General features: G+C 36.1%; 2 protein-coding genes across 9 annotated transcripts in view; one reads left to right on the forward strand and one right to left on the reverse strand.

Moving 5' to 3' along the window:
• csul (protein arginine N-methyltransferase 5) overlaps positions 1–27,044 on the forward strand; it is a 546,076-nt gene that overhangs the window by 212,832 nt on the left and 306,200 nt on the right. The gene's annotated exons all lie outside the window — the stretch shown is intronic.
• LOC110836151 (uncharacterized) overlaps positions 1–27,044 on the reverse strand; it is a 321,064-nt gene that overhangs the window by 100,018 nt on the left and 194,002 nt on the right. For all 5 annotated transcript variants that reach the window (XM_087347246.1, XM_087347248.1, XM_087347244.1 and 2 more), the window contains one exon: positions 15,093–15,200. In XM_087347246.1, the coding sequence (XP_087203372.1) occupies positions 15,093–15,200 (108 nt within the window). The remainder of the gene's footprint in view (positions 1–15,092; positions 15,201–27,044) is intronic.

The raw sequence follows: 27,044 nt of genomic DNA on the forward strand, positions 1-27,044 counted from the left end.
ACTGTTTTTATTTTGGAAATTTTGCTTTGTTTTGCAAAAACATGCCGTAAATGAACTCACATAACAGGATTGTTCTTCGTTTAGCAGCGTCAGTAACATTGAATGTGATCATAGCCCCCGTATATCAGGCATTGTGTTCATTTGAAAGGTTCGCTTTATTCCGCATACACGTGGCTGTCTAAATAACAAAATAATCAGAAACATCAGTAGCAATGATGATGTAACTTCTAACAAACGTCTAGTCAACACAGTAAATGTAGAATTTATGGTTCAGCGTTTTGAACAGTCGTCATACACTGCTGTCTGTAAATGAACCATGACTTAGAAATTTGTCGGTAACCCAGGGCTTGAATATTTTATTTTATGAACTTTTAAACAATAATGGGTTTTATCACAGGACGTTTTATCAGTTTTAGTAATAATATTAAGTAGTCTTATACAATAGAATATGATAGTTCTCGATACCAATTATCATTTCGATACTAAGACGTATTCATCGATGGCATAACGTATCGAAACACCAGTATCTTTAAACATAAGGCAACGCTAGGTTTTGATTCATTTTTAATAGGATTTGAGCAGTGCGTACCGGGTTAAGTGTGTCCCTTGTCAATACGGCAAGATATGTAATGAGGTTTCCGATGAAGGAGTCTGCCTCGCATACAGAGGCAGCGGCGGAAATAGTCGCGAATAGCGGAAATATGGTTGATCCTTCTGTGTGGAGGTTTGGCGGGGAGCTATTAACTTAATGAAATGTTACACAGAGCCTAGGACATGACCAGTTGTGGGCTGTTGTAAACGACAATGAACCTTTGAGATGCATAAATGTAGGGAAACTTACTGGTTAGTTGAACGATTACCAGCTTCTCAGAATGGATCCTGCTTTAGGGAGCTGGGTGGAAAATGAGCATTCTATAGTCTATTGCAGACACCGGTGTTAAGCCATTATTCTCCTGGAGTTGCTACTGTAAGCGTTGCCTCCTTTATCGGAAACGCGTGTCTATAACACCTGAATTAACGATCCTGCTTCGATTCTCGAACCGTCCTGCAGCATGGTAGTCGGTGACCAGAAGAATGTGAAGTGAGGATCCATAGCAACGAAAGTAGGACTTTTTTTCACAGGAGTCAACAGCTTGGTTCACCTGTGTGACAAAAATGCTACTAGCTAAATATTTCTTCCAGAAAAGAAACGGTAGTAGCCGATTACAACTGATCTTCTCAGTTAAGAGGTGACTCAATGCCATCAGCAGCAAGAGCGATCATTGTTGGATAAAATCAACCGCTCTCATATTTTCCAAAACCTATTTCCACGTTCAAACACGTCAGTACCGGGTTAACAAAGATTCTCATACCCACGCAAGGTACAAATTCGTTATTTGCTGAGAAATTATAAGAGATAACTGAAGACAGTATTGAGGGGAAAAGTAGAAGATTCTTCACTAGCCCACCTTAACGTTTTATTCGTCGCGTAAGAAGACGAGTAGGCTTGCCAACCTTGGTGTTACATATCCGTATTATTTCCTCTCCAGCGACTCTGAATACGCAGATACGTCCAGATCATGTCAGGTGCCCGTTACCCTAACGTTATCGCGCGACCAGGAAGTTTCGTTGGCTATGTAGGCAAGGGAAATACATGACCAAACGTTCGCTCAAGTGTTAAGTTTGCCCTCAGTCACGTGACTTGTGAGATCTTACTGCACGTAACGAATTATAACATGCGTTGCTACAACATACTAAAAAATTACTTATCTACACATAAATGCACGTCAAAACATTCAGTTGATATTATTCAATGACGACAGCATGGTTTATTACTGCTGTGACAAGATATTCACAGTTTGTAATAATATAAGCTGTGTTTATGAACTTTTAATGTAGGCAACTCGGTTGACTAAGTGATTATATATCTGTTTCCATTCACTCTTACTTAGAACTGGATATAAACTAATATCACCGCGTAAGTAATATCTTTTCGCAATGATCTGCTGTTTACCGACGGATTGCGTCATGCGCAATACAGTCAGTTCTTAGTTTAATGTTGCAAATTCCCTCGTCCTTATGACATACGATATTTTTAATATTAAACAAATTTAAAAATAATACAATCAGAAACTTACGTTTTATCTATAAACTGTCGGATATTGGAGTTAGTTCCTTCAATGTCAGCGTCAATGATATGATTCAGAACTCACGAAGATAAATTAGGCAGAGGTAAAATGTTTTCGTTCCACGATTTTCATAATATTCTGAAATATTCTGAGTGACATGAATGTAAATCAGTAAATGAAACACTAGACGTTAGTGGGTCTAATATTCTCTTATAAGACTGTATAATTATTTTTTTATATTAGCAGGACACTGGAATCAATGCCTAAAATTCTGTGCATATATTTCGGACAGTAATGGAATTTCTGTGTCAGTCCGATGTTGAATACATTCTTCAGCCATCGAGTGTCCAATACTTGTACTGCATTTAATATCCGATATCGGGCAGCTATAGATTTCCAATAGCGGCACGGTGTTGATAAACACGTGGTGGGTCGATTGAGTGTCTTCTAGCAGATTTCACTTAGCTTTCTTACATTTAACACTTTATTAAATTTTTTCCCTTCAGGTATATCTTGTACAGTCAACATTTGATAAAAAGTCGTTAATATGCTTTTGTCTGTGAGAGTTCTCCGTTAGCAGTTTAAAACTGTATTTATGTCGTGATGTTACTATGCTCCCTGGACATTGCCCATTGTCTTTGGTACACATTATGTTTATGTTTCGGAAGATATCTTTTCCCTACCTTCATTCCATCAAGTGTTGAACTAGTGATTCGTTATGAGATTAAATTATTTGGTTCCTCCAGCTTTTCCATGTGCAACCATGTTCTTGTTAACCATGAAGTTCATAAAACAGGTTCGCTACGTCTATGCGGTCAGTGCATTCGTACGAAAATCCAAGAGTTGCTGTTATTCTAGGTTTAATCTTTTCTAGATGTAATAAATTATCAGCAGTTGAACTTCTAAAATGATAAAAAATAATGGGGACTTAATAAAAATTTTGAGGCACAGTTGGTTGAGATTTGGTGTGATGGTGTCTTATCTGTGGAGTGTTAATTGTCGCGTATACACGATTACATGACATATGAACACCGCAGTCAGGTTAGGTGATCCCAGTCCTAAAAATTTAATTACGGCTTTAAATCGTCTTAACGAAAGCAATGAAATACATTCTTCTACCTCTTATGTGAGGTTTTTTTTAAAAATGATTTGTTTAATGACGATTTGTCTTTTATGTTTATACAATTGTTATCAGTATGATTGAAACCAGGAGCTTTGAGGAATGCAAGAATTGAAAGGAGCAATCCGTGCCAGAACACACACGCGCGCGTTCTTTTCAGATGTCATTTGATTAGTAAAAACTGTCACTTATCTTAATTAGGAAACTTTAGTTTCTAACTATACAAATTATGTAATCTTGATTTGTTTTTAAGTAATGTATAAATCAATACCGATGCGTCTTACTTGTAGGATACTTTTACGCTTAGGGTCATGAGATCGAATTCTGGTCAAGCCAAAACATGTTTTTCATGCAGCCACCATGTTGTTGTTTTACATTATAAAATAACTGCTATGCCAAAGTTTTGTAATTTTCGAAAATCTATAGCCATATATCATTGTATGTCTCTATTGCTAGTGGTGTTAGTGACGATCTCACATCACACGTTTGGTCGACCGCCATGTTGGTATTACCGGTTGCAGGAAATTAAAAATTACGAATTCACTGTGTTTACCAGTCGTTTAACGTCTATGACAATTTTATTTAAATCCATCGTCCTGTGGTTCTAGAATCGAATCATGCGGACTGACAGACAAACGTGCACATGGATATGACCAAGCCTTACACGCGTTCTTTTTGCGCTTAAAGTGCAAATAACACTTAGAAACGAATTATGATATTTGCTGTATAAGTTTAACGTATTACGTCTCAGGCCAGAATCCAACTGCAGGGTACTGGGTTAAAACGCAAAATATTTTGTATGCGTTTCGTACATGGCGCAGTTAAAACACAGTTTTTATTAATAATTTTCTCTTTACAAACAGGTCTGACCCATTTTAGGTGCTTGATAAAAATCCTCGTTAATGGTCTTCTGCAGTCTAAAGATACTAATCACAATGAATCCTTTGAAGTAGTGTATTGAAAGATGTTGGACGAGACTAGAATGAATCTAGTCAAAATACGAAACTGATAGAATTGGTTCACTTCCATGTAAGAAATCAGTATTGAATTTTTTATTTACTTCTGCAACTGACATTTTTAAATTGCAGTGGAATATGTGAATGAAGTATCGAGTAAAAATGATAACTAATATATTTATAAAATATTAGTTACACTATGTTAGAAATAAATAGTGAGATGCCAACACAAAACACTACACACACACCCGATCTAAAGAAAATTAAAATATCTGTCCTGTTCTATATTCAGATTAGATAAAGTTTTGGAGGTTAATATCCAAGTATATCAGATCTTAAGTTATATACTCCACGTAGGCCTGCATTTTAATTTAGTGAATGAGGTATTTTTGTATACATAACAAACCTAAAAATACACTATAAATAATTTTTACGAATCGGCGATTTATCGAAACTCGTTAAGAACGATTTTATAAACTCCGTATATTGATGAAGAGAAAGTATGAACACACATTAAAAGTTTACTGTCAGGAACGACGTATTAGACAGTACGCTTGTGTACCTTCTGCAACTTATACTATAAATTATGATATCTGGGACTTGATTACACGTTGGCCTAAAATGTCTTATGTTTACATATTTAGGTTACAGGCCACAAATAACAGTCATATTGTTTTGTGGTAAACCTTGAAACTTATATTCCTTATTCCAGAAGTTCTTGTCTCAGGCATGTGTCGAGTCATCTACAGAGCTTAATATTAAAATTCCAACACTTATCCAGAATTCGTCACACTGGTAAAGGTGTCATCGCAACACAATTTATTTTAAATTCCTTTTTTTATTTAATTTGTTAAAATATCCATATTTCATTGAATTTGCATATACATATTTTTGGGACACCTGTATGTTTGAACAAAACCAAATTAGTAATATATTATAAAGTTTAGATGCCTTTTATGTCAGGGGCGATAAACGTTTTCATAAACTCCGGAAACTGCAAAGGAAATTGTAAACAGCCAATAGACTCCTCACTGCCCGAAGAAATGCATTTCTTTACTTCATACATTGAACTATTTTATGATTATTGTGAACACGTTCACTTTTATGCCTTTCTTAAACGTAAAAGCGGAATGTCGCATTTTGGGATCGTTTACTTTGTCCGACCACGGTGTTCTAAAATCATGACCATCATCTTACAGTGTGCTATTCTTCCGCTCTGGTCTTTCGCCCATTTTGTGGTGTACCAAAAATACACTTCCCAGTTACTGAATTGGGGCTGTAGAGCGAGTTATTAAAAAACAACGTCATAGTAGAATAAAATTAAAAATTAACTCGATTCACCAAAAGTTTAATACAACACTAGAGGACGAATCTTTGATTTCTCTTTCACTCGTATCACTTATTTACAAGAGATAGGTACAGGTTTCTGATCCACTACGTTCTAAGAAGTTTCCGACTGTCAAACACACAAGATGTTGTCTGCATGCCAAAACATTCAACTAGAAAGACGGGTTTCCTAATTTGCTTGTTTTTCTGAGACGTAACGACTAGGCAATGCTCAACCTGCTTGGCAGGCGGTTCATAAATTCTGAGTCATGTGGTTCAATGATACGATGAAACTTTTAGTTCACTGAATTGGCTTATGTGTATTTATTTGCTTCTGAATTAGAATTGTATGTAGGAAGTCTACGCAGATATAAGCATGTCGGAACATTAAGGGTCCTTAAATTTTTAACTCTGAGGCGTATGGAGTAAAGGATTGTATCCTAGTTATGACTAATTTAAGAAACTAAATAAATGACTAACTAGATGGCTTAGGGAATCCTAAGGTTCATCATCGAATTAATCAAAGCCCTCCACCGTCCCTGTCCTGGGCGTGCAAAATAGTCCGTCGTGTTTGGAGGATTGATATAATTTTTCGTAACACTACAGTTTATTAAGGCGAAAGGTTGTTAGCCACACGCCTAACACCCAAACTGGAGGACCACGGCTATAAAGATAATTTACCAACTTTTGCATAAAGGGTTACATCTTACAGTAACTGTGAAGTTCACCGTGTGGCATTGTAAAAGCAATGAAACAACAATTTACCTTACGAAGGTTACAGGGCCCTCTTTCTACAAAGTATTGTTCTATACATCACGTCGTATAACATACAAGCAATTCAGTTGTGCCAGGGGCGGAAAGTGCATTCAAATCTTGTGTTACTAATATTTTCTTACAAACATTACTTTACAGTTTGGACATAAACACCCTTTGATATATTCAGGAATAAATATTTATTCTCCAATTCGTTGTGATCTCTATTACGTAAGAGTAAAAATTGTTCCCAAGTGTTGCCCAAAATCTTGGCTTTATAATGAAGCTGTTATCCAGCTAGACTACAATAATATTCGTTTACCAATACTTACTAACAAAGAAATCACAACAAAGTACATTCCGATGAAAGAAACAAAATAACTGTTCTCTGTACTTTTATATTAATTTTTTTTTATATCTTAATTGCGTCATGTTTGTGTTTATTAATACAATAATTTATTTACCGTCTTTACACAAACTTAAAAATGTTGTTAAAATTACTTAAAATTTATAACATTTTTTCATTAGATACTAGATCTTGTTACATTTTACATTCGACGACATGTTTCGATGTTATTTCATCATCATCAGGTCTATCTATTAAAATCTGTTGTACTTCTTGCTCTGCGTATATTGATTTGTTTTATTTGTTTGATTTTTAAGTCTCTTCCATTAAATTTGAAGGCTGTGCCCGGATGTTTTAAATCTGTAAAATTAATTTTAATTTTCAAATCGTGATTTTTGGATAATGACATAGGAAATAGAATAATTTACTAATTTAAAGAGTTATTACGTAATATATCGTAATACAAGTAAAAGAATCACAAAATAGTATTAAAAGTAGTAAAACATACCGGGTTGTATGTGATGTGTTGTGTCCGATATTACGGGCTCGTAGATAGCAACTGAGCTGTCATTATCCAAAAATCACGATTTGAAAATTAAAATTAATTTTACAGATTTAAAACATCCGGGCACAGCCTTCAAATTTAATGGAAGAGACTTAAAAATCAAACAAATAAAACAAATCAATATACGCAGAGCAAGAAGTACAACAGATTTTAATAGATAGACCTGATGATGATGAAATAACATCGAAACATGTCGTCGAATGTAAAATGTAACAAGATCTAGTATCTAATGAAAAAATGTTATAAATTTTAAGTAATTTTAACAACATTTTTAAGTTTGTGTAAAGACGGTAAATAAATTATTGTATTTTATATTAAGTTACAGTATTTTAGTTATTATGGTAGAATACAAATGCTTCTGACAAACCGTGTAGTTTACTTCCTGTCGGATGATTCTACAAGAATTGGTTCTTGGAATTACGCAGACACAAATCAGCTTCACAAGTTTTTCAGCCCATTTGCTTCCGTGTGGATTAGTTTCATCGATGCTTTGTGCACTGCGTCGTGATGAACTTCTTTTATGCAAATTTGCAGCTCAGTGAAATCGCTTTTAATATGAGTGGCAATACAGTAGCAACCAAATCATCCACGACTGCCATCTTGAAATTATTCAGTGACCCGGTGTGCGCCTTCAGCGGTGTAAGCGGCCTGACTTTGTTCTCAAATTATACACAGTGACCGGCTCCAAAATTACAGTTGTAATAACTTTTCGTTTGAAATACATACCCGTGTTCCACTGTCTTATATTTCAGTTGAAAAAGTGGAAATTTATTTCAGTAAAATTTATATTTGTGTGTATTGTGGTAAAACAGAGGAACGAAAAAATCTTGTTTGTAATTAATACCAGAAGGCTATTATGTTGTTTTTACCATTGAAAATCACGTAGTATTTAAGCGGCCGTTACTTTTTCGTGAGTTTGACATACCTGACCTGAAGGACGAAATTATATTTTGGTTGTAATATTTGGACTTATACCACTCTAACCTGGCAGTGCCGAATTGCTCACCGTAGATCTTTATATCGTGAAATGAACGTCTTTCAAGGTACCTCCCTTTGTGATTAATATTACTCGGGGTCTGTTTGCCGGAAAGTTTCCAGGTGTAATTCGACTTTCTGTGTGGATGGCTTCATGCTGAATCCAGATTTCCCCCCTTGTGGGGGACTGAGTGTCGACAGAAAGGAAGTCGGCCAGCGTGGAGACCCGGTTGCGTGTTGCTTGGGTTGCAGGGAACCAGGGACAGTGTGGTACTGAACTCAGACCGTGAGAAATCAGCAGTGTCACTGGATAAAGCGCCTCTTTACAGAGGCTTTTACTCCTCCACAACCCATGCACGATACGGCTCTACCACGGATTGTCTGATTAGCATTTAGGGAACGGGAAGTATTATAAAATGTGCGTATTGAAAATAGCATACTTAAAATGGCTTTTGGTATCACCTCAGTTATCGGAAAATATGCGAGTAATTTTTAGACGAAGCATTTCACATCAGGGAAGGACATTTGGGAATTAATGGTACGAGCGTTGTAGAGTGCAGTATTATACTCGCGTTTCATAATGGAGAATGTGATGCTTCCGAAATTGTTTTACAGTAGCATACATGAGAGAGATGAGATATATACACAAATTGCTAGTGAAAAAAAAATGAAGTGGAGGGGCCACTTTAGGGGGGCCAGGAGTACGTGGGAAAATATTTTGTTAAAATAAATCTCGAAGACGTAGGGAGTGGTGATGTCGACTGGATTCATCTGGTTCGGGATGTGGTCTAGTGGAGGTCTCCTTATGATTGACTTGAACATTCTAATATTCGGATTTCATAAAAACTGGGGCGTTTCTTGACAAGGTGACAACTTTATCATCTAACGTTTTTAAAGTTGTCAGGGAAAAAAATCAACATGACACACCAGGATGCTACACTAGAGGCTGTTAATGGTAGTTTAAAATAGAACGGACGTAATTCATCCTTTGGATTTTTCTACCCTGGCGATTACAGAGTGAAATTCTAATCTAACTCTGTGACGTGCAAACAAAAGAAACACGTTTTAAGCAGAGTAAAGTATATGCTAAATGTTTGATTACTCTTTTTCATATGATTTTGGTTTCTGAAAATGGTCATTAGTGTAACCAATAAAGCCCGACCGCAGATAAAATGTGGGCAGATGCTTTAAGGAGTCGCTGAAAATATGAAAATGTGTACTCTTCAGTAACAGCGTGGTGTAGGCATACTTTTAGCAGGCTCATATTTTTGTTCTTCGGCGTCGGATAAAAATTATATTTTTGCTCTTGAGGTAATTTTATATACTGAGATTTTAAGGAAAGATAAGTTACCAATTTTTCTTGTGTATTAACATAATTGTAACCTACTGTTTTAGTTGGGCATTAGTGAGTAATAATTTATATAATTTATTGAGATGACAATAAAGAGTTGATTAACACTAATGACCTACAGGCAGAAGAAAATAATTAGGCTTATTATAAATGAGAAGTCTCGTGTTCAGCATTTAAAGTTTTAAAAACTCAGATACCTTGTTTACCTAACGACATCGCATTGACTGTAACGGTTACGTATGATGGGTGATAAATTTGAATAATTATATTTCTGACTTGGGAAGGGTCAGAGGTAAACCACAACGTATTTACCGACATCAGGTTTTCTGGACAAGATTGCAGTGTAACTAATACCGCGATGCGAGGTTCTTCTTGAGAAGAGGATAATCACTCTGCTATTCAAATTCAACGTCTTTTATGGGACCGGAAGTTTCATTACTGAGTGCACAATAATCTGCCTCCGTTCCAGTTGAATCCAGTCCACACATACATATCCTATAGCCTACTTGGTTAAGCAGTGAACTACACTTTTTACGTAATTATAAAGATATAAGCGATGTCTTAATATTATCCTCTCACCTACGACATGTTCTTCCAAGCAATGTCCCTTCTTCAGGTGTCCGAACAAAATTCTCGTAAATTGTCATCCTCTTCGTACGTCTATCCCATTACATCATCTTTGATTTTATAGTTCTAATAATAAATTATGAAGGTTCTCCTTATGCGGGTATTTTAAAGATGCGAATCTGGTATTTATTTTAGCGTAAGTTGGAAGCTGTGTCACGGATTCGGACTTGCACGATCCTAAAATATGAGCTTAAACTGTCGGTTGGTTCCTACTGAAAGCCCCGCAAGGTCCTATTTACACGAAACTTAGAATTCTGGGAGTACGAATTTAAGTGACTACTTTCTTCCATTTTTTTAAAAGCCTTAAAAACTTATTACGTATTGAAGGATGGCTCTTCCTTTGTATTAAGTTGGGGGGGGGAGAGATTAGTTCTGTCTGTCGGATCCAGGAGAATGTCTCCCCACCCCTTTTCACCTGCAGACTACGGAAAATCCGTCCTTCGAAGCGAAGTGATTTTGAAGGGTTTAAGATTTTTTAAGATTAAAAACATACGATGGTTAAAGTCCAGAACAAAGAAAACGGCATAATACCATCGTCAGAGACATCCATAGGCGAGCGTCCTTAATCGAATCGCGATATAGACTTTTGTTGTATTTACATGCATTAAAAGGCGTGGCTGACTGATTTAGTTAGAACGAAATCTCCGTATAGGGTACTCAGCCTCCCTAATAATGCCCCCACCATCAAACCCTCTGACTCCAAAAACCACTTTTAAGGAACCTGTTAATGCATTGGGCATTTTCGCATTTTTAATGCACGGTTTATGTACAGTAAGATAGGTCGTGTAAATAGGGGTTTAAAGTCGAAGCATCGAGGTACTTTGGGCGAAACATGCCACGTCATGACAATAATTTTTGTAGTGGCAATGTGGGGCGTGGTTCAATCATTTCACTGTTTTAACGTCCCGACACTGAATTTCCGTTCACTTGGAAAATATTGCGTGATCTGCCGTTGAACCGCAGGAGTCCGAGAGCTGATGGTAACTTCCCGTTGTTTGACGACGCATGAGATTCACCTGCCCACCCTCACAACATTGAACGCAGTATGGACAATGATTTATTTGTTACAGGGGGAATACAAAATCTAACGCTATACCTGTTCGTTTCCCGATCACGAACGAACGTTGTGCCCTGTGCTCACTGTGACTAAAAGCGTTAGAACCGCTGTAATACCTCGCGTGAATAAGGGCGGAATAATACAGCGCATGCGTACTGCGATCTGGCTTCACCCATGCTTCAGGAGCAGTGAGCATAGCATGCATTTCCGTGTTTCAGCTAGGTCCCTTACTAATAGGAATAATAAAAAGTAGGAACGTCGTCTCGTGACTGTCTAAAAAGTCTGAGGGAATTGATGGATTTTAATTAAACTACGTTTAAACATCTAGAGGTCACTCACTGCCGTTGGTTCCACAAATGTGCGGAGCAAATAAAGTAGAGCTACAATCGGCTACACTGTTGGGTCCTGTGCTATTGTGCAACGGTAGGTGTTATATTTTTTTGCGAACAAATTTGGAATTGAAGATTTTTGTCTTCTGGGTTGTTGCGCTGTGTAGTCTGGTCGATGTTAACCAACGTTTCAGAGGTCATACTGCCTCCGTCACCATACTACACAGCGCAACAACCCAGAAGATAGAAATCTTCATACTCGCCGCTGTGATAACCTCAAATCTTACAAATTAGGAATTCCTTATTCTGCCGCTAAAAAGAGCAGTTACGTAAGAGTTCGGAATTTTATGATCTCCATAGCAAAATTGACGATGTTCTTTTGTTGGTAGTTATAATTGAGCTCAGGAGTATAAGAAATCAAAGTATATTATCAAACCTTGTTGAACGTATCCCACCTGCTTTTGTTATAGTAAACTTAAATTCACTTAATGAGCAATTTAGTTACCGCTTCACGTGTGTTATATATGTGCTCAGTTTATCATCGCTAACAAAAACACTGCATGAAATGTTTAATGTGTGTCTATTTTATGCGGTAGTACATCATCTGCCGAGCGCTGCAGTGGCGTGCGCCGGGTTTCAAATGCTACGCCGATACAGCGTAATGTAAATGTGCCTCCTTCCCTTCTTCATTACTCTTACTTAGTTCAGTTGTGCGAATGCAGCGATTTTTTTATTAACCCACTTTAAATAAACTTGCAGTTAACAAAAGGACATTAATATTTGAAATGTATGCACAATTAAACAAAGGTACAGGTTTATGTATTCGCATTGAGCTAACACACAACTAACAAATTATATTAAAACTTCATGTACTGTTATTTATTTTCATTTGTCGCGTTGATATAAATTCAGATATATTTCGTTAAATTGGAATCGAATCTGTAAAATGAAGATGGCTGTCTTCTGGGTTGTAGCGCTCTGTAATCTGGTAGATGTTTATTGACATTTCAGAGGAGCTTGTTGCCACCATCATCAGGTCGCTAAACTTACACCTGACTACGATGCACTACAATCCAATCTTTATAATCGCCGTCATAAGGAAATATAAATTTCTTCTTAATTCATAAAATGATTATACAAACGTAATTATACAAATGCAATAATGCCAAATCCGCATTCGTGAGCTGAAGCAGAGTTGTTATATCTTCACTTTCCCTTCACATACATTTTCATACCACGAAAAAATACAGGATTACATTTTGAATTCCAACACCTAACCTGTTAACTGTAGCAATATTTTGAAGTCCCAGTTGTATGGAATATAAAATCAACATTCCAGGGTAAGCTCCTATAAATTAGCAGATTATAAAAATAATTGTAGCTAATAGTGAAAGTATAGACGAGAATAATACGAAACGTTGGGCGTGGACATTGAGACAATATGAAAGGGAAACAATTATGAAAGAAAAGATTAGTGGTTTGTTAGAATTAATTGAAGAGTAGTTAAAAAATACATTTCTGATAGAAGCATGTACTCAGGAGGCTAGAAGAGGTATAAGATGGTGGCAAATGGGCATCTGAAAATTGAAGGGTGTTAAGGGAATGCAGAAAAAAGGATGTACCCGATAAATAAAAAGACCAGAGCCTCATGTTGAGAGGGGACCAAAAATTGTTGGGAAGAGCTGATAGACATAAGATCAAAGACTACCGGAGCCCGAAATTGGTATTACAAGGATAACGACAAATAAGGATTATGAGAAACTGCAAAAAGTTGTTATGTTTAAGTTTATATAAGGAGAAATGGAAAAGGTGAGTGATGAAATATGACGACGAATAAATTGTAAAGCAGACGGTATTAAAGATGACAGATGGTAGTATAAATTAAAGGAAAGTAGAGAATGTAAAAATGTTATAGGAAATGTAAGTATATTTATAAGTGGACATAAGACCAGGGAGTCATGTTCAGCATTGTAAACTGAATCCGATAGAATAATAAATGTCGATAATAAAAGTATTATGACACAAAAATTATGTACCTAGTTGCTCTTTAGTTTTAAGCACACTGAGGGCTATTTACAGTTAATATCTGCATCTAATAGCGTAGATTAAATTACAAGTTCTCACGGAGTCGAGTAGATGTTGTTTCGAAAATGGTTGTCTTCTGAGTTGTAGCACAGTGTAGTCTGGTAGAAGTTCACGCACGTTTTAGAGGTCCCTGATTCCTTTATCATCAGAGCGGTGATGGAGGCAACCCAAACCAGAAGACAGCCATCTTCGAAACCTAAAATCTTGCATGAAGATGGTTAACTTTGAGATATTGCAGGATGTAGTCTAGTGGATACTTATCGACGTTTTATAGGAGCTTACTTAATCATCAATCTGATGATAAGAGTTCAGTTTTCTGGTTTAAAAATCTATATATACAGATAAGTACATCGTATGTTGCTACAGATTAATTTTCTTGTTCTGTGTGCTGTTATCGTGCCTGTTAATAAAAGTCATAGAACCGTCGTCAGAAATTTTTTTTTCTGCAGCAGCGTTTTATGTGAACCTGCGTCATCTCGACATAATATCATAAATGAGAGTACGCTATCATGCACAGCCAGAGTTTCAAATGGAACTCAAAACCGAGCAAACTATTGACTGAAATAAAAAAGAATCATAAAAATTTCCATATGTCTAAAATTCTGTATGATTCTATGATATGTTTATTCAGTCTGTCATATACAATTTTTACATGCTAACTTCCCGGTCTTTTTCTCCCACCTTTTACATTATTTTATGCACATATCTTTAATTTATTTCACTTCTTTAAACATTTCCCTTAGTAAGACCTTTATTGTATAGTCTATCATAAATTTCTATTCATTTTACATTAACTTAAACTCCAACCTAAGATCAGTTGTCCGTATTTTACATTTCTGTTCCATCCTCACCTTTAAGCATGATATTTCCCGGTTGTGTCCGATGGTCGCTATCTTCACATGAGATCTGGTTTTATTACCACCTTTATTACACATAATCGTGGTACACAGCCCACATATTATTTTTAAGTACCTGCTTCATTTTTCCTGGATTTTGCTAGTATAATGAACTCCATTTTTATAAGGTATTAAAAAGTTGTAAAGAACGCGGTATGGGTGTATGTGATAATCTTTGTTAAAATAATTGCCATATTTTAGCTGCATCTTCCTACAAGCGTCAGACCTTGTGTATAACGAAGTAGCCATTATAGTTTGAACCATTTTTACTCGGAAAATGTTTGTCGTTTAGAAAAAATTGTTATTTTATCCCAGGTTGATATTACAGGTACCAAAATACGTTCATATTGAAGAATGCGTGAAGACTTTTTAGGGTTCATTACAGACTTTTAAGACTGATAGTAGATGACAAAGATATAATTATAGGTTTTCAGTACAACACGGTATTTGGAAAGTAATAACGTCAACAAACAAAATGACGTATTTACTTGCATCTCAAAGAGAAGGACTCAAGGTATAACACACATCTCTCAAGAAGAAATTACTGCAAAATTGGTTATCATATGGAATAGTTGCTGAAACGCATAGATCGACTCACCCAGGGTTTGTCCTAGCACTTTTCGTCCATCCTCGCCGAGGCACGCACTTCGAGCGTCGAACGGGTTCGTGAACTGCACAAAGGCGTACCCCTTATGCATGGAGATGCCTGCGGGGAAACACAAAACCAAGTCATTACAACACTAAGGTTAGTTAAGTTTTCTTCTTGTGTATTATATTCGCGGTGATTACAACGAACTCAGACCTTCCTGACAGCCTCTGGCACAGCACGGCAGCAGAAGGAGACGCATCGAGAAATGCAGTATGTACACACAGCAAGTTAAAGTTGCTGGCAATTTACAAGGCGAAGTTTTACTAGGCTAAAATATTATTAGGGTCAAATCAAGAAGGATGATGCAGGGCTTTCCGCACGCGTGTATTCATATAGGATGTTAATATAATTACTTGAGGAAAACGGATCACTTGGGAAAATTAGACGTAAATGTAAGGAATATACTAAACTGGACTTACGTGGGGTTTGGGCGTGTGGTCTGCGCTAAAGTGGGTTAAAATGAAGTCCAGTGGCTGGCATTGGTGAACTCTGGTTTTATAAAATGCCGGAAATAGTTTGATCAGGTGAACAAATATAAGTTTATAAAGGGACCTGCTGTGTTAAATTATCATTCGAAGCTGTATGCTGCTCTAAGCAGAAGTGGACAACGTCTACTGAGACACTTAGAATTAGTCCGTGGTGCATGTACATTTAAAATGAAAACGCTTCCTTTGCCATGTTGCGTACCTCGCTGGATCTATCACATTAAATGAAGGCGTGATACACATTATCATATCTAATAACACTTCATCTAAACATCTGAGAATACATTATTTGTTTTCATTAAATATTTTATAAACTTTGCTGATAGTTTCAAGTAGATCTGTTGGTTCGTACAGTACAGTTTGAGCTTTATGGAAGAAAAAATTATGATTTACCGGTACACACGAAAAGTAAATTTTATGTAAAAACGTCGAGTAGTTTCAGTGATGAATCTCGCTGACAGGCATGACTGCATTTTATGAATTTTAAAGCAGACAACGCAATATATTTTAATATATTCCATCGTGCTGAAAAGATAATATTTAGTTATTTCTTTCGTTGAAGTTCAAACACATTAACAAAATTCTTTATTTTATCTGGCGTCGTTTTATAAAAAAAAGTTAAGCTAATAAAGAAACCACTTTATTCGACTTTTATATCCCCCATCGTGTTATTGAACTCGGCCGTCTGTCCTCCAATCGAATTTTCTGTTCACTGTGTGTACAATGATGTTATGATCGAGTGTTCGTTTCTTGAAAAAAAAACATGCGACTGTAGCAGGAAGAACATTTTATGAATGACGATCCCCCCCCCCCCCCCCCCCCCCCGTGATGGGCGCTGCATCACACATCTGTCTGCCCGAAAAGTGATAAAATCCAATATCAGCTGGCACAATGCTGACAAGAAAGCAGCTGTCGTGCTTACAGCCGTTGTATTACGACTGCAACCACCAAAAGTTCTTCTCGCCGTGCCAACACTCAAGAATTGAATTTCGTCGTCCGTTCGTCTCTCGAGAAGTCGGAGTCAGCGGGCATATCATTCGATTTGTTGCAACAGTTCTTCGTCCGGCTTTCTTCCATTTTCCCTCTTCCCACAATCCACTTTCTTCTTTTAAACGCTATTCTGCCTTTTTCTGAGTTGAGATTCGTTTTAATCACTTTCAAAGGTTTACGTAGGTTGCTGGCGTCAAAACAGAATGATGCACAATTTATTATCCTTTCAGAAAACAATGCTTTGTAAAGGAAGTTAAATATATTTCGGCGCTGTATTTTAGGTTTATGTAGTTTAAACATTTGCAGTTTTTAAAAAACTTTCGTATGATTTTTCAGAATTTAAATTTTCACGTGCTATCCCATTTTCAGTTTAATTTGTATGTGGAAGTGTTTCTTAAAGCATAGCACACATTTTATCTGTGTTAATATGAAATTTACTGCTCATGGACCTATCCACGTTGTTATTTAAAGTAAAGAAGATTATAAAGGGATGTAAGACAGCAAGGAAATACCTTACAGAAAAGGGATTAAAGTATGTTATAGGAAAACTGAGTGATTAGGAACTTAAAAAGTAAACGAGGAGAAATATTTTAAACCCAAAGGCTTGTGATGTTTAAAATTATCATACCGTCTATCAACGTTGCAAGGAAGAATGTGGTGTACCGCCGAACACGTTGTTAAGAAAGAAAGGTGTATACGAGCGATATGTCTTCTTCAAAGTCATTCAGTTGAATATGGCATTTTTTAAAATCATTGCTTATCAATAAATGTGGACATTAAAATATGATATTATTTGTGGAAGTGACTGGGAAAAAATCTTCTAACGTTGAAGTACCTAATTCGTTCTCTTTACCAAATATCTTCACTAATTTTAATGATTTCATCTTTTTGGCTATCAAATAAAATTATTATTAATGAGTGTGTTACGTTTAATATTGATTTTTTTCTGGGCTTGATCCATCGTGAAATATTCTAAAATAAAATCACTATGTTTCGATACCTGGCTCTGCTCCCTTCTTCATGTGAATGCATGTGTTCTGATGATCCTGATAGAAGGCTTAGTATGAAAAGCAGTGGTCTTGTTTTAGAATATTCAACGACGGGCCATGCCCAGAAAACAGCAGTATTTAATGTTTTTTTATATAACGCACTAAGAATCATTTGACTACAACGAAAACGCGGTAAACCACTCGTTTCTCTCCACCATCTTGTACTTGGACACATCCAAGGGGTAGATGTTTATTGCAATCATGAAGGTAAACTAAACGTCTAATATCCATCTCTTTTTCCATTCGAACTACCGTGTCTTCTATCGGCTCGCAGTTACATAGCGAAGAAGACAAAATTTGGCTTCCCATTTGTATTCCTCATTGATCTTTATACCACATCCTCTGTTTCCACGACAATTTTACATGGAATGTGACATCGGTAATAACTTTGTTTCTCTAGAAAGAGGTAATAGCTGGTGGTTCTTGCCAGTTCCATTTCTCGCATCCGCTTCTGTGAGGCAGTTTGGTGTTTGAGGAGTGTGCGTGAAGTTTAATTTCAGGGGTTCTATTTCCCAGAACGGAAGTTCAGTATGTATGTGTGTGTGTGTGTGTGTGTGTGGTGGAAACTTCAATTTCTCGAGATTCGCGCCACGGTGTTGGTTCTACTAGTTTCATCTGTATCTCTTCGTCTTTTCCTTCTTGTGCCTGCCTGCTCATACTCTATTCAGACTCCATGCGGTGACGTACGATATTTCTTCTTTTTTTAAAGCAACTGGTGCAGGGTACGGCTGTCCTCGTCTGCGCCAGTTTTGCATGAATCTCGGTTAATATTTCAGCTTCCAACGGACTGCCGCTTGTGGCATTTCTAGTCAACCCTATCTCCATCGACATTTCTTCAGATTAGGAGTACCATCTGTGACGTGTTCCATTACTAATTCGATCAGCTGTCTTACAACCTTCTTCCACTGACAGGATTTGTACGTTGTAGTTCCAGCTGATTTTCACTAATTCCTTTAGATAACACAGACTCGAGGTATCGCATTGTTGTGAGTGTCAATACTGTCAAATATTATAATTACTGACATTTTAATGAAATTTGGTATGGACAACATGCTGTTGGTTTTCACAAAACTTGATGCTTTATAAAACATCATTAATAACACGTGGAGGAAATGCATTGTGTAGTCGAATCGTCACTAACGCAACTGCTAAGATACTAGTCTGTGGTCCTAGAATTATGAGTCGTTTTAGGCGAACGAAATTTTGCGATCTTGAAAGTCTTTCTTCTTGTAGAATGTAAAATAATAACGTGATTGTCTAGTGAAATATATTTAGGTTTGTTCGTTTTCGATATTATGACCTATTAAACTGCGCGCATGTACTTATTTATTGCGAGAGATTATAAGCGTTATTTCATTATTTATTTAGAGTTCCATACCATTTACAGTGCAGTCGGCTATGCTGAAACATATTGAGGAAAGTGTGTGAACGTTTCTAGAGAATATTTTCAAATATATAACTTGTCGTATACTTTAAGTTTTGTCACTTTTATTTCGGATACCGTTATAGTTAATAATTTCTTAGACTTTTAAAACTATTCAAAACCCCAAAAACCTTTTAAGTATATCTTGTTCATCTTTTAAACGTTGCCTACCGAAGTTGTACAGCGAGTATGGGCCAAAAAATGTGTTATTTTAAGGCGTTATCCGCTCGTTCGGATAATCAGTTTGCGCACTTGTTACTGATATTATTTATGGGATTGCTGTTTTAAGTTCTGTTTAAGTTTGACGTGTCAGATCAACTATTTGGTGTGTTTGAATAGAATATTATGTGAACCTAAGTGAATTTTGGCACACGCTTGGATGAGATTCAGAATTTGTGAATTAAAATTATTGATTTGTTGCGTGTTTTTATTATTTTAGAATATTTCGGAAATATTTGTTGAATACGATATTTACAGTCGATCCTCAGTGGCCGTAACCAGGTGTCGCGTGTCAAGTGTTTCTCGTCGCTTTTGAACAGTATCCTGCTTTGTAAACGTGATCTAGGTTTTTTTCAAAGCTCGAGTTCTTGTGTTTCTTACATCTCGTCATATTTCAATTGAAACAGCATCATTGATTCCTCACAATCCGATTGATTTCGCAATGATACCGTTGATGGCAATCTCGTCTAAATAATATTCAAGAGTTCAGTCCGTACCTCGAAGAAAACACAAGGCTTCACCTTTAGGAATCAAGTTATTAGTGCTGTTTTAGGAAATAATGGTTGTTTATTGTAAGATTAGACGAAACCTATGCATACAAAATTAAGGATTAGTGAATGTTAAAGCAGCTTGGTATATGTAATTGAAGAGCTGAGCGCCATGTTGTAATTTTCATAATATTCACTAATAAGGAAATTATAATTAAAATTATATTCCCCGGAGTTAGTGGGTAAGGTGTCATTAATTTTTCATGCATCTTCAGGTAGATGCTTTGCAGGACACCACACATTTAAAATTTTAAGCTTTTATCTCGATTGAATGCAATGAAATCTGCTCGGGCGATTGTACCGTATGAAAATGGAGTTAGTTCCCAACATTTCGAAGACTTTCTGTGCCCCCATCACCAGGGTTTATGATAGCCGATCATCCAAAAAAAACATCATCCCATTACAACTTGCTTATTCATTTCTAACAAGTCCAATGTCAGCTGACGGCATGCTGCAGACGATTACACTATAAACATCCGAATGTTTAAGCAAATAATTGCTGATTTTTTATATCTATGCCCGTCATAGTCATAAATGCACTCTGTGGGTAGAATGAAAATTGGTCCAATGTTAAAACAGCTGTTACATATAATTTATAACGGTGCGTTAAAGAGTTAATCTAAAAACTCTTCAGAATTATATAATTAAAAAGACCGTCTCTCCTGCAACTTATTAGAATTTACAGGAATTCTTAAAAATGCTTATTTCCTTTGTTAAATGCACTTAGAGTGCTATCTCATGTCTCCAAAGCTCTAATACGCATAGAATTTGATTTGGTAAGTTATTTAATTGTCTCGTCTTATGCGCAAAAATGTTATTAAGTAAGGAGATCGTACTAGTGTTTAACTACTTATGGGCTTTTTAAACTTGCCTACGCCCCTACAAGGTCTCGAGCTTTCGAAAGAGATTTCTCGCAGGGCTTTGTAGGTCACCGCTACCTCATTCAGCACTCTTGCACTGACTGTCGGATCAAGCAGTGCATTCAGTTTATACAGGGAAATTCATAACTTTGGCACAGTGGAATCCACTTTACTGGCACAGCCTGACTCAGAAAGAATTTTCTTCACTTTACTGAGATCAAAAAGTCAAATAATTTGTAAATAGATATTTTTTCCCCAGACAAGAAAACTAATGAATCAGTATTTATATTTTTTGACATAATTTCTTTCATTATCATCTCTAACAGATAACGTAAGAGACCATTTTGATCCTGTGCCGTCGCTTTCAAAGCGTTTAAAACATTTTCCTTCTGTTGTAATGGGTAAGATTAAACAAGATTAAGTAAAAGAACTTTACTGCATTTGTCAACTGGTATTGTATTTCCATATACTTTAGTGTTTCTAAAAGTAGCCCATACAGTTCTGATTCAACTTTATCTTCCCAGTAATCCAAATTTAACAGTAATAATACACAATAGTATTATTACTTCTGTTCATGAGACATTAATAAATAAACTGACTCCACGCGAAGAAAATAATCCATACTTTTCCACTCTTTCTCTCAAGATATATTTTAATATTATCTAACCATGTGCCATTTTTTCTCCAGGTTTAAGATCAGATCGTAAAGAGATAAGTGTGACATTTAAATAACTCGTAATTTAATTAAATGTTGGTTTATACTACGTTTATATTATATTGGGTCAGGGCATTTCTTGCAAAATATCACAACCAAATTAAATATTTTGCTTAATAAGAATAAATGTTTTTTTGGATGTTTATGAACTTAGAGTGTTTAAAGAAAAAACAAAACCTGTGAAGAGGTACCTGATAACTGCATTCAAGAAAAACCACGTTTTCTTGCCCATGACAATATTGATCTTCTGGGTTTAAACGTTGTGTCGACTAGCAGGTAGATATCAATGTTTTGTGTCTTGAGGCTTGAAGATGGAAAAAGTATATTTCTCCGAATCTTTTGGTAACTACCTGCAAGTCAATGTGGGGTTATAACTCAGAAGACAAACACTTAGATGGTGTTCACCATTAAGAAAGCATAGGTAATTCTATTTACTTTTACTGTCCGGGTGGGATAAATGAATATCAAGACCGGTAAGACGTAGGGTCGTAGATGAAACAAATATAAAATATGCGCACTTCGTAGAGTTTCAAAAGTATATACTGCCTCCATTATCGGGCCTCAAGTGAGTGTAGTTCTATTTCAAACAAAATTACGCCAAATGACACTGACGAGTGTCCATTTCTGCGATGAGTAGATAAGTGTGTTGTACAGTGTACTAGTCATTGCGCCGGGCAGAGGATGGCTTCAGGGGTTCTAATGGCTTAGCATTTCTCATAAAATTTTCATAAGGCCTACAGACTTTTCGTTCTTTTCGTGGCTTATCTTCCATCAGAAAATAATGTGTGTTCCTTTTAGGTTGCTGTCCGAAAGCCTGATGGATACCAAAGAAAACACGAGCCCTGTAATCTGCGTATGTTTACGAGCGTGCTAAAAAAAATTTTGTTTTGTTTTTAACTGTTGAAATAAGTTCTATCCAGCACTCGTAAAATACTCTACACCATTAAGTCTCCGCCGATACATTAATACGTTGTACGTGTATCTAAAGTCTAGAAACTCAAAACTATAACTTTATTTTATAAGATGTTATTTTATTTGGTGCGTCGTATATGTGTCTTCTGTTCTTCACATAAGTCCAAGAGTCCAAGACATAACCTAAGGTTGTTGTTTTTTTACAGCGTCTCGTGGATGTATCTTCATCGACTTTATAAGTTTTAAAATCTTACTTAATGTACCGCTAAAAGAAATATGTTAAATTAACCTTATTTCCTGCATTAGCATTGTATTCCCATTAAATATAATCTGTTGCCTCGTTCTTTGAAATTTTTGTGTCTTCTTTTGACACATTTGGGATTCTCTTTTCTCGTGTTCACAACTATTTGACTTTCCTAGTATTTCTTTTCTTTCTTAATTTTTCATTTTGTTTATAACTCTTTCGCCTGACCTTGTATTTTGCATGTTTCCTACTCTGATACAAAGTTCGCAGAAAAGTGATCAGAAACGTGGCACAAAATTAAAGACTATTATTGTAATAATCTCTGTAGACTGAATATTTTGTTTCAGGAAGCCATTATCTTACTTCGATAAAGTATTCAGGAAACAGGTTGACGGGGTGCCAGATACTTTTACGACTGATCTGATTACATCATTCTTTACTCTACCACGCCTGAAAGGAACGTGGTGCTCAATGTGAATATCTTTAGTCACACAACTTCCATTTTCAGAGTGAATAATTTATAAGTCCTATTAAATATGGACATACGGAATGGCACATACACACGCATATGAAACAGTTAAGCTTAGGAATCTTTAGTTTTCTGTAGAAGCCAGTAGTTGTTCTATTGAAAAGCGTTGTAAAAGTTTGAAGTTTTATCTGACAAATGTAATGTATTGAAAACCTGTAATAGTGAAATTTACGGACATAATTGAGGCTTCCTCACATATAACCCTAAATTGCACTCTTCTGGTAAAACTTTTTCCAACTTCTGCCCTTCATCCTTTGCTATTCAGCGTTATTTCAGGACAGCCAACTTATGAATGGCAGATACATAACTATATTAAAACAGTACAGGGAAATGAAAATTGATCATGGAACAATGCAACAGCAGGAAGGAAATTAGGACGGAGTTTTGTTATGAAATTATCATACAGCGTTATTCCAACAGATACTTTAATTGAATTACAAATTTTATGATTATTAATTGATAGTTTTAATTGGTCTTAGGTCACACATTAAAGAATTTGGAGGAAAGTTGAGTTCTTTTCAGAACGTTTTTTTATTGTTCGGTTCAAGAACCTGTCACCAAATACATTTACAACAAATTTAAAACAGTATGTAGTAATACATTTGTTTGTTGTTTCATATGGGCATGAAATGCGGTCTCTTTCCTTGAGGTCTGTTTCTTAATCAGAAATTACTATATATACAACCTGTTTTAAATTTTCAGCAAATTTACATTTTGCCCAGAAAGTGTATTTATGGCTTTCATATGATTCTCAGAATAATAACCGATTATTTCCCCGGGCAATATAAACAATTGATGTTTGCAATAGCGTTATATTGTTTTCATTTACGAGAGGTCTGAATTTTTAAACATTATTTAGACGAACTCCGTCTTCAAAGGCTTATAAAACACGCAACTCGGAAGATACGGCGTAGCCCTGTATATGTATGTACCTTTGAATCACAGTCTTTATTTTGACTTGCACGGTTTTATTTTGAAAGTTTACTCGATTGCGACCCGTTTTGAACGCGGTATCGATTTACTTAGCAATTCCACGGCCGCGTGGACTTGCAAGAGATTAGGTGTTGGCCTTACCGCCTACACTAGTACGTGCCAAAGCGTCTCATCAGTGATGGTCCGACTCCGTGACACAGCATTCAGCTCTGTTACAAGTGACAGACTCACTTCTCTATGCGTTCTGTACAAGAGATAAACGCCTGTGTTTATACAAACACGAGCAGAGAGCCCGCACTCTTATTTCGGGGGAAATTCTCATAAGCTCTGTAAGTTTTTTATCAGTATTAATTAGCCGAATGTTCATCATAGTTTTCATAATTCAATGTGTGATGTTAAATATCACAGGAACAAATTATTATCCTTAAATCCGGTGCCTTCGCCGGAAATCGAATCTGCGATGTACTTTTCAATCATACAAAGAAAACATGTTCTAAAGTTATAATCTTAATGGATGAAGGAATTTTGGTCACAAAGCCGAAATTAATGCTTTGAAAGTAACGTACCAAAATAAATTAGGTCAAGCTTACAGTGAAATTATAAAATCTGATCCAGGTTTTTATGTAAACACCTGGCTCTATTTGCAACCTAGGTTCGTTATGTAGCTACCTGCAGAGTGTCTTGCCGATGGTCTGCTATCATATCCGACCGATTTCCTGCTTGCATTACGCTTCGACGGTTTTCCATCAGAATTTTATTTTATAGGTAATTACAGGACGTTAATACTCGTTTTACCTAATTCCTAATCCTGAGGCATGTATCTGACTTTGAATAATGACATTTATCATGAAACACGATTTAGTGGATCTCGGATCTAGTAAAAGTGCAATATGCTAGGCAGCCCCTTATAAATGGGCATTATAGTATCAGAACAAATGTAGCCATGCGTTATCAACTGGTATTCCATTATATTCAACATATTAATCATAAAGATGCCAGCCGTCTGTGATATTGCGCCGTTTAGTCTCGTATAATTTGAACTCATCTCTGAAACGTCGGTAAACTTGTACAAAACTACACAGCGCAATGTCTGAGCCCCACAATAAACCCGTATTTATTATCTGTTGTATTAGTAGTTGCTAATTGTAACGAGATAACCCGATACACAGATGTATTGATTAGTGATTACGGTATTCTTGTCTATCAAAAGCATTCATATAATAATACTGTGTGTAATATTGGAAAGAGACTATCTTAATGCGTCCGATTCGGTATTTCTGCCTGGTTATTACATTAAAAGATCTGCAAATTTGAAACTTAAGAAAAAGTATATAAGCGTAGTATTTCCTTCTCAGATAGTTTTTTTTCCCCCCACAAAACACGTAGTATTTGGAGTGAGATTTCAGATTCTCACGGTATTAAAATGACTCGATATTATTCTAAAATTTTCCTGATAGTAAAAAGAAAACTGGGGGTAAAACTACGCACTATGAACTCTTTCTCACTCCGAGTTTACATCGGAGTAGCTTCGTAATACGAATTATATGTATTTTCTAATCACCGCATCGCGACACTCAGTAACCGTTTCTTCTACAAACATTACTGCAGTAAAGTACAACTACTTCTGAACTGCTCATCACTGCCTTATATTCTAAGCTAAATAACCAGTATATGTTCAATGCGTCTCCTCTTTGCTGTCGACCGTTATATATCGATTTTGAAATTGTTCTTCCGACCAAAATAAAGCTCTTTATCGGCGGAATGCAGGCGGCACGACAACAGTTAATCTCCCGCTACTGCCCATCGGTTTTGTCATGGAGAGAAATCCGGTTTGTTGGTCCGCATGATGCCTCTGTTCAGTTCAGGTATATGTCTTGTCTTCCACACTTTTATTTGATGCTCGGGATTTATGAAGGACTTCGCTGCTTAGAGCAAGTTATCAACAATCCTGAACACCAAAGTTGTTTTATGGTTCTTTTGTCGATGTTCAGTATCTCTAAATTTGGAACCTGTATTTAATCGCTACACGTTTCTTAAATTTGTAATGTAAGGGCAAACCCCGCATCTGAATCAGTGTAGGTTCTACACACAAATTCAAGCGTCTTCACGAAAGCATTATTTTAGAGGCTGTTCGTTTTGTGGAGCTAATTTGGCCTGATATTGGTAAGGTACCGTAAAGTAATGTTGGAGCTTTAATTTTAGAGCATTAGTTCTGAATGTGGCGTCCTATATTACGGAAGAGAGGGTGATTAGTGTGTTGTGTAAGTTCTGTCGTGATGCCTGTTTTATTGGGATCTGGTAAATTACTTGAACTTTTTTTCAGACAGGCATCCAAAAGCTGATGTTTGTATGTTTACATGTTTTTAATTACTTTTTATCTTGTTTAGAGGTTAAAAGTATACATATCGTGTTGTACACGTGAATGTAGCTTGTACAAGAATTCAGCTTGAACAAGAACAGGACGTGAAAAGTAAAATTACAAAATAATTTTTTAAGCCTGTAGATTTTAACGTATATTACACATAATAGTATACTACAGATGATCATTTTAGCTTAAATTCCGTATAATATTTGAAGTAAAAATATTGGATTCTATGGTTCTCAGTTTCTAAAAGTTATTATGATGTTTTAGGTCTAAGTATTTTATTTTATATCAAACATTCCATAAAATATTCAAAATAATTTACATGTCACACATAGCAATATTAAACTAATTATGCATTTCTAGCTCAAGAATTAAAATATTTCCAAATGTATTCAATTAAAACAAACCTAGGTATATACGTACACAATTAGAATTTCTATTAAGACTGCTGTCTTCTGCCCTTCAACGCCAAGTAGTGTAGTAGATATTTACTAGTGTTTTAGAGGTGCTTACCATTTTATAATTGCTGTCGTAAGAGCGTAAAATCTTTCTTAGATTTCTCGACAGGCGCGTGCCTAAAGTTTGCAGCATAATAGTATTTCCTATAGAAATGAATCTCATACCATTTC

Source organism: Zootermopsis nevadensis, unplaced genomic scaffold, assembly GCF_977971745.1.
Source record: "Zootermopsis nevadensis isolate Lab colony 2312 unplaced genomic scaffold, Znev_1.0 Znev_ptg000011l, whole genome shotgun sequence".
Lineage (NCBI taxonomy): Eukaryota > Metazoa > Arthropoda > Insecta > Blattodea > Termopsidae > Zootermopsis > Zootermopsis nevadensis.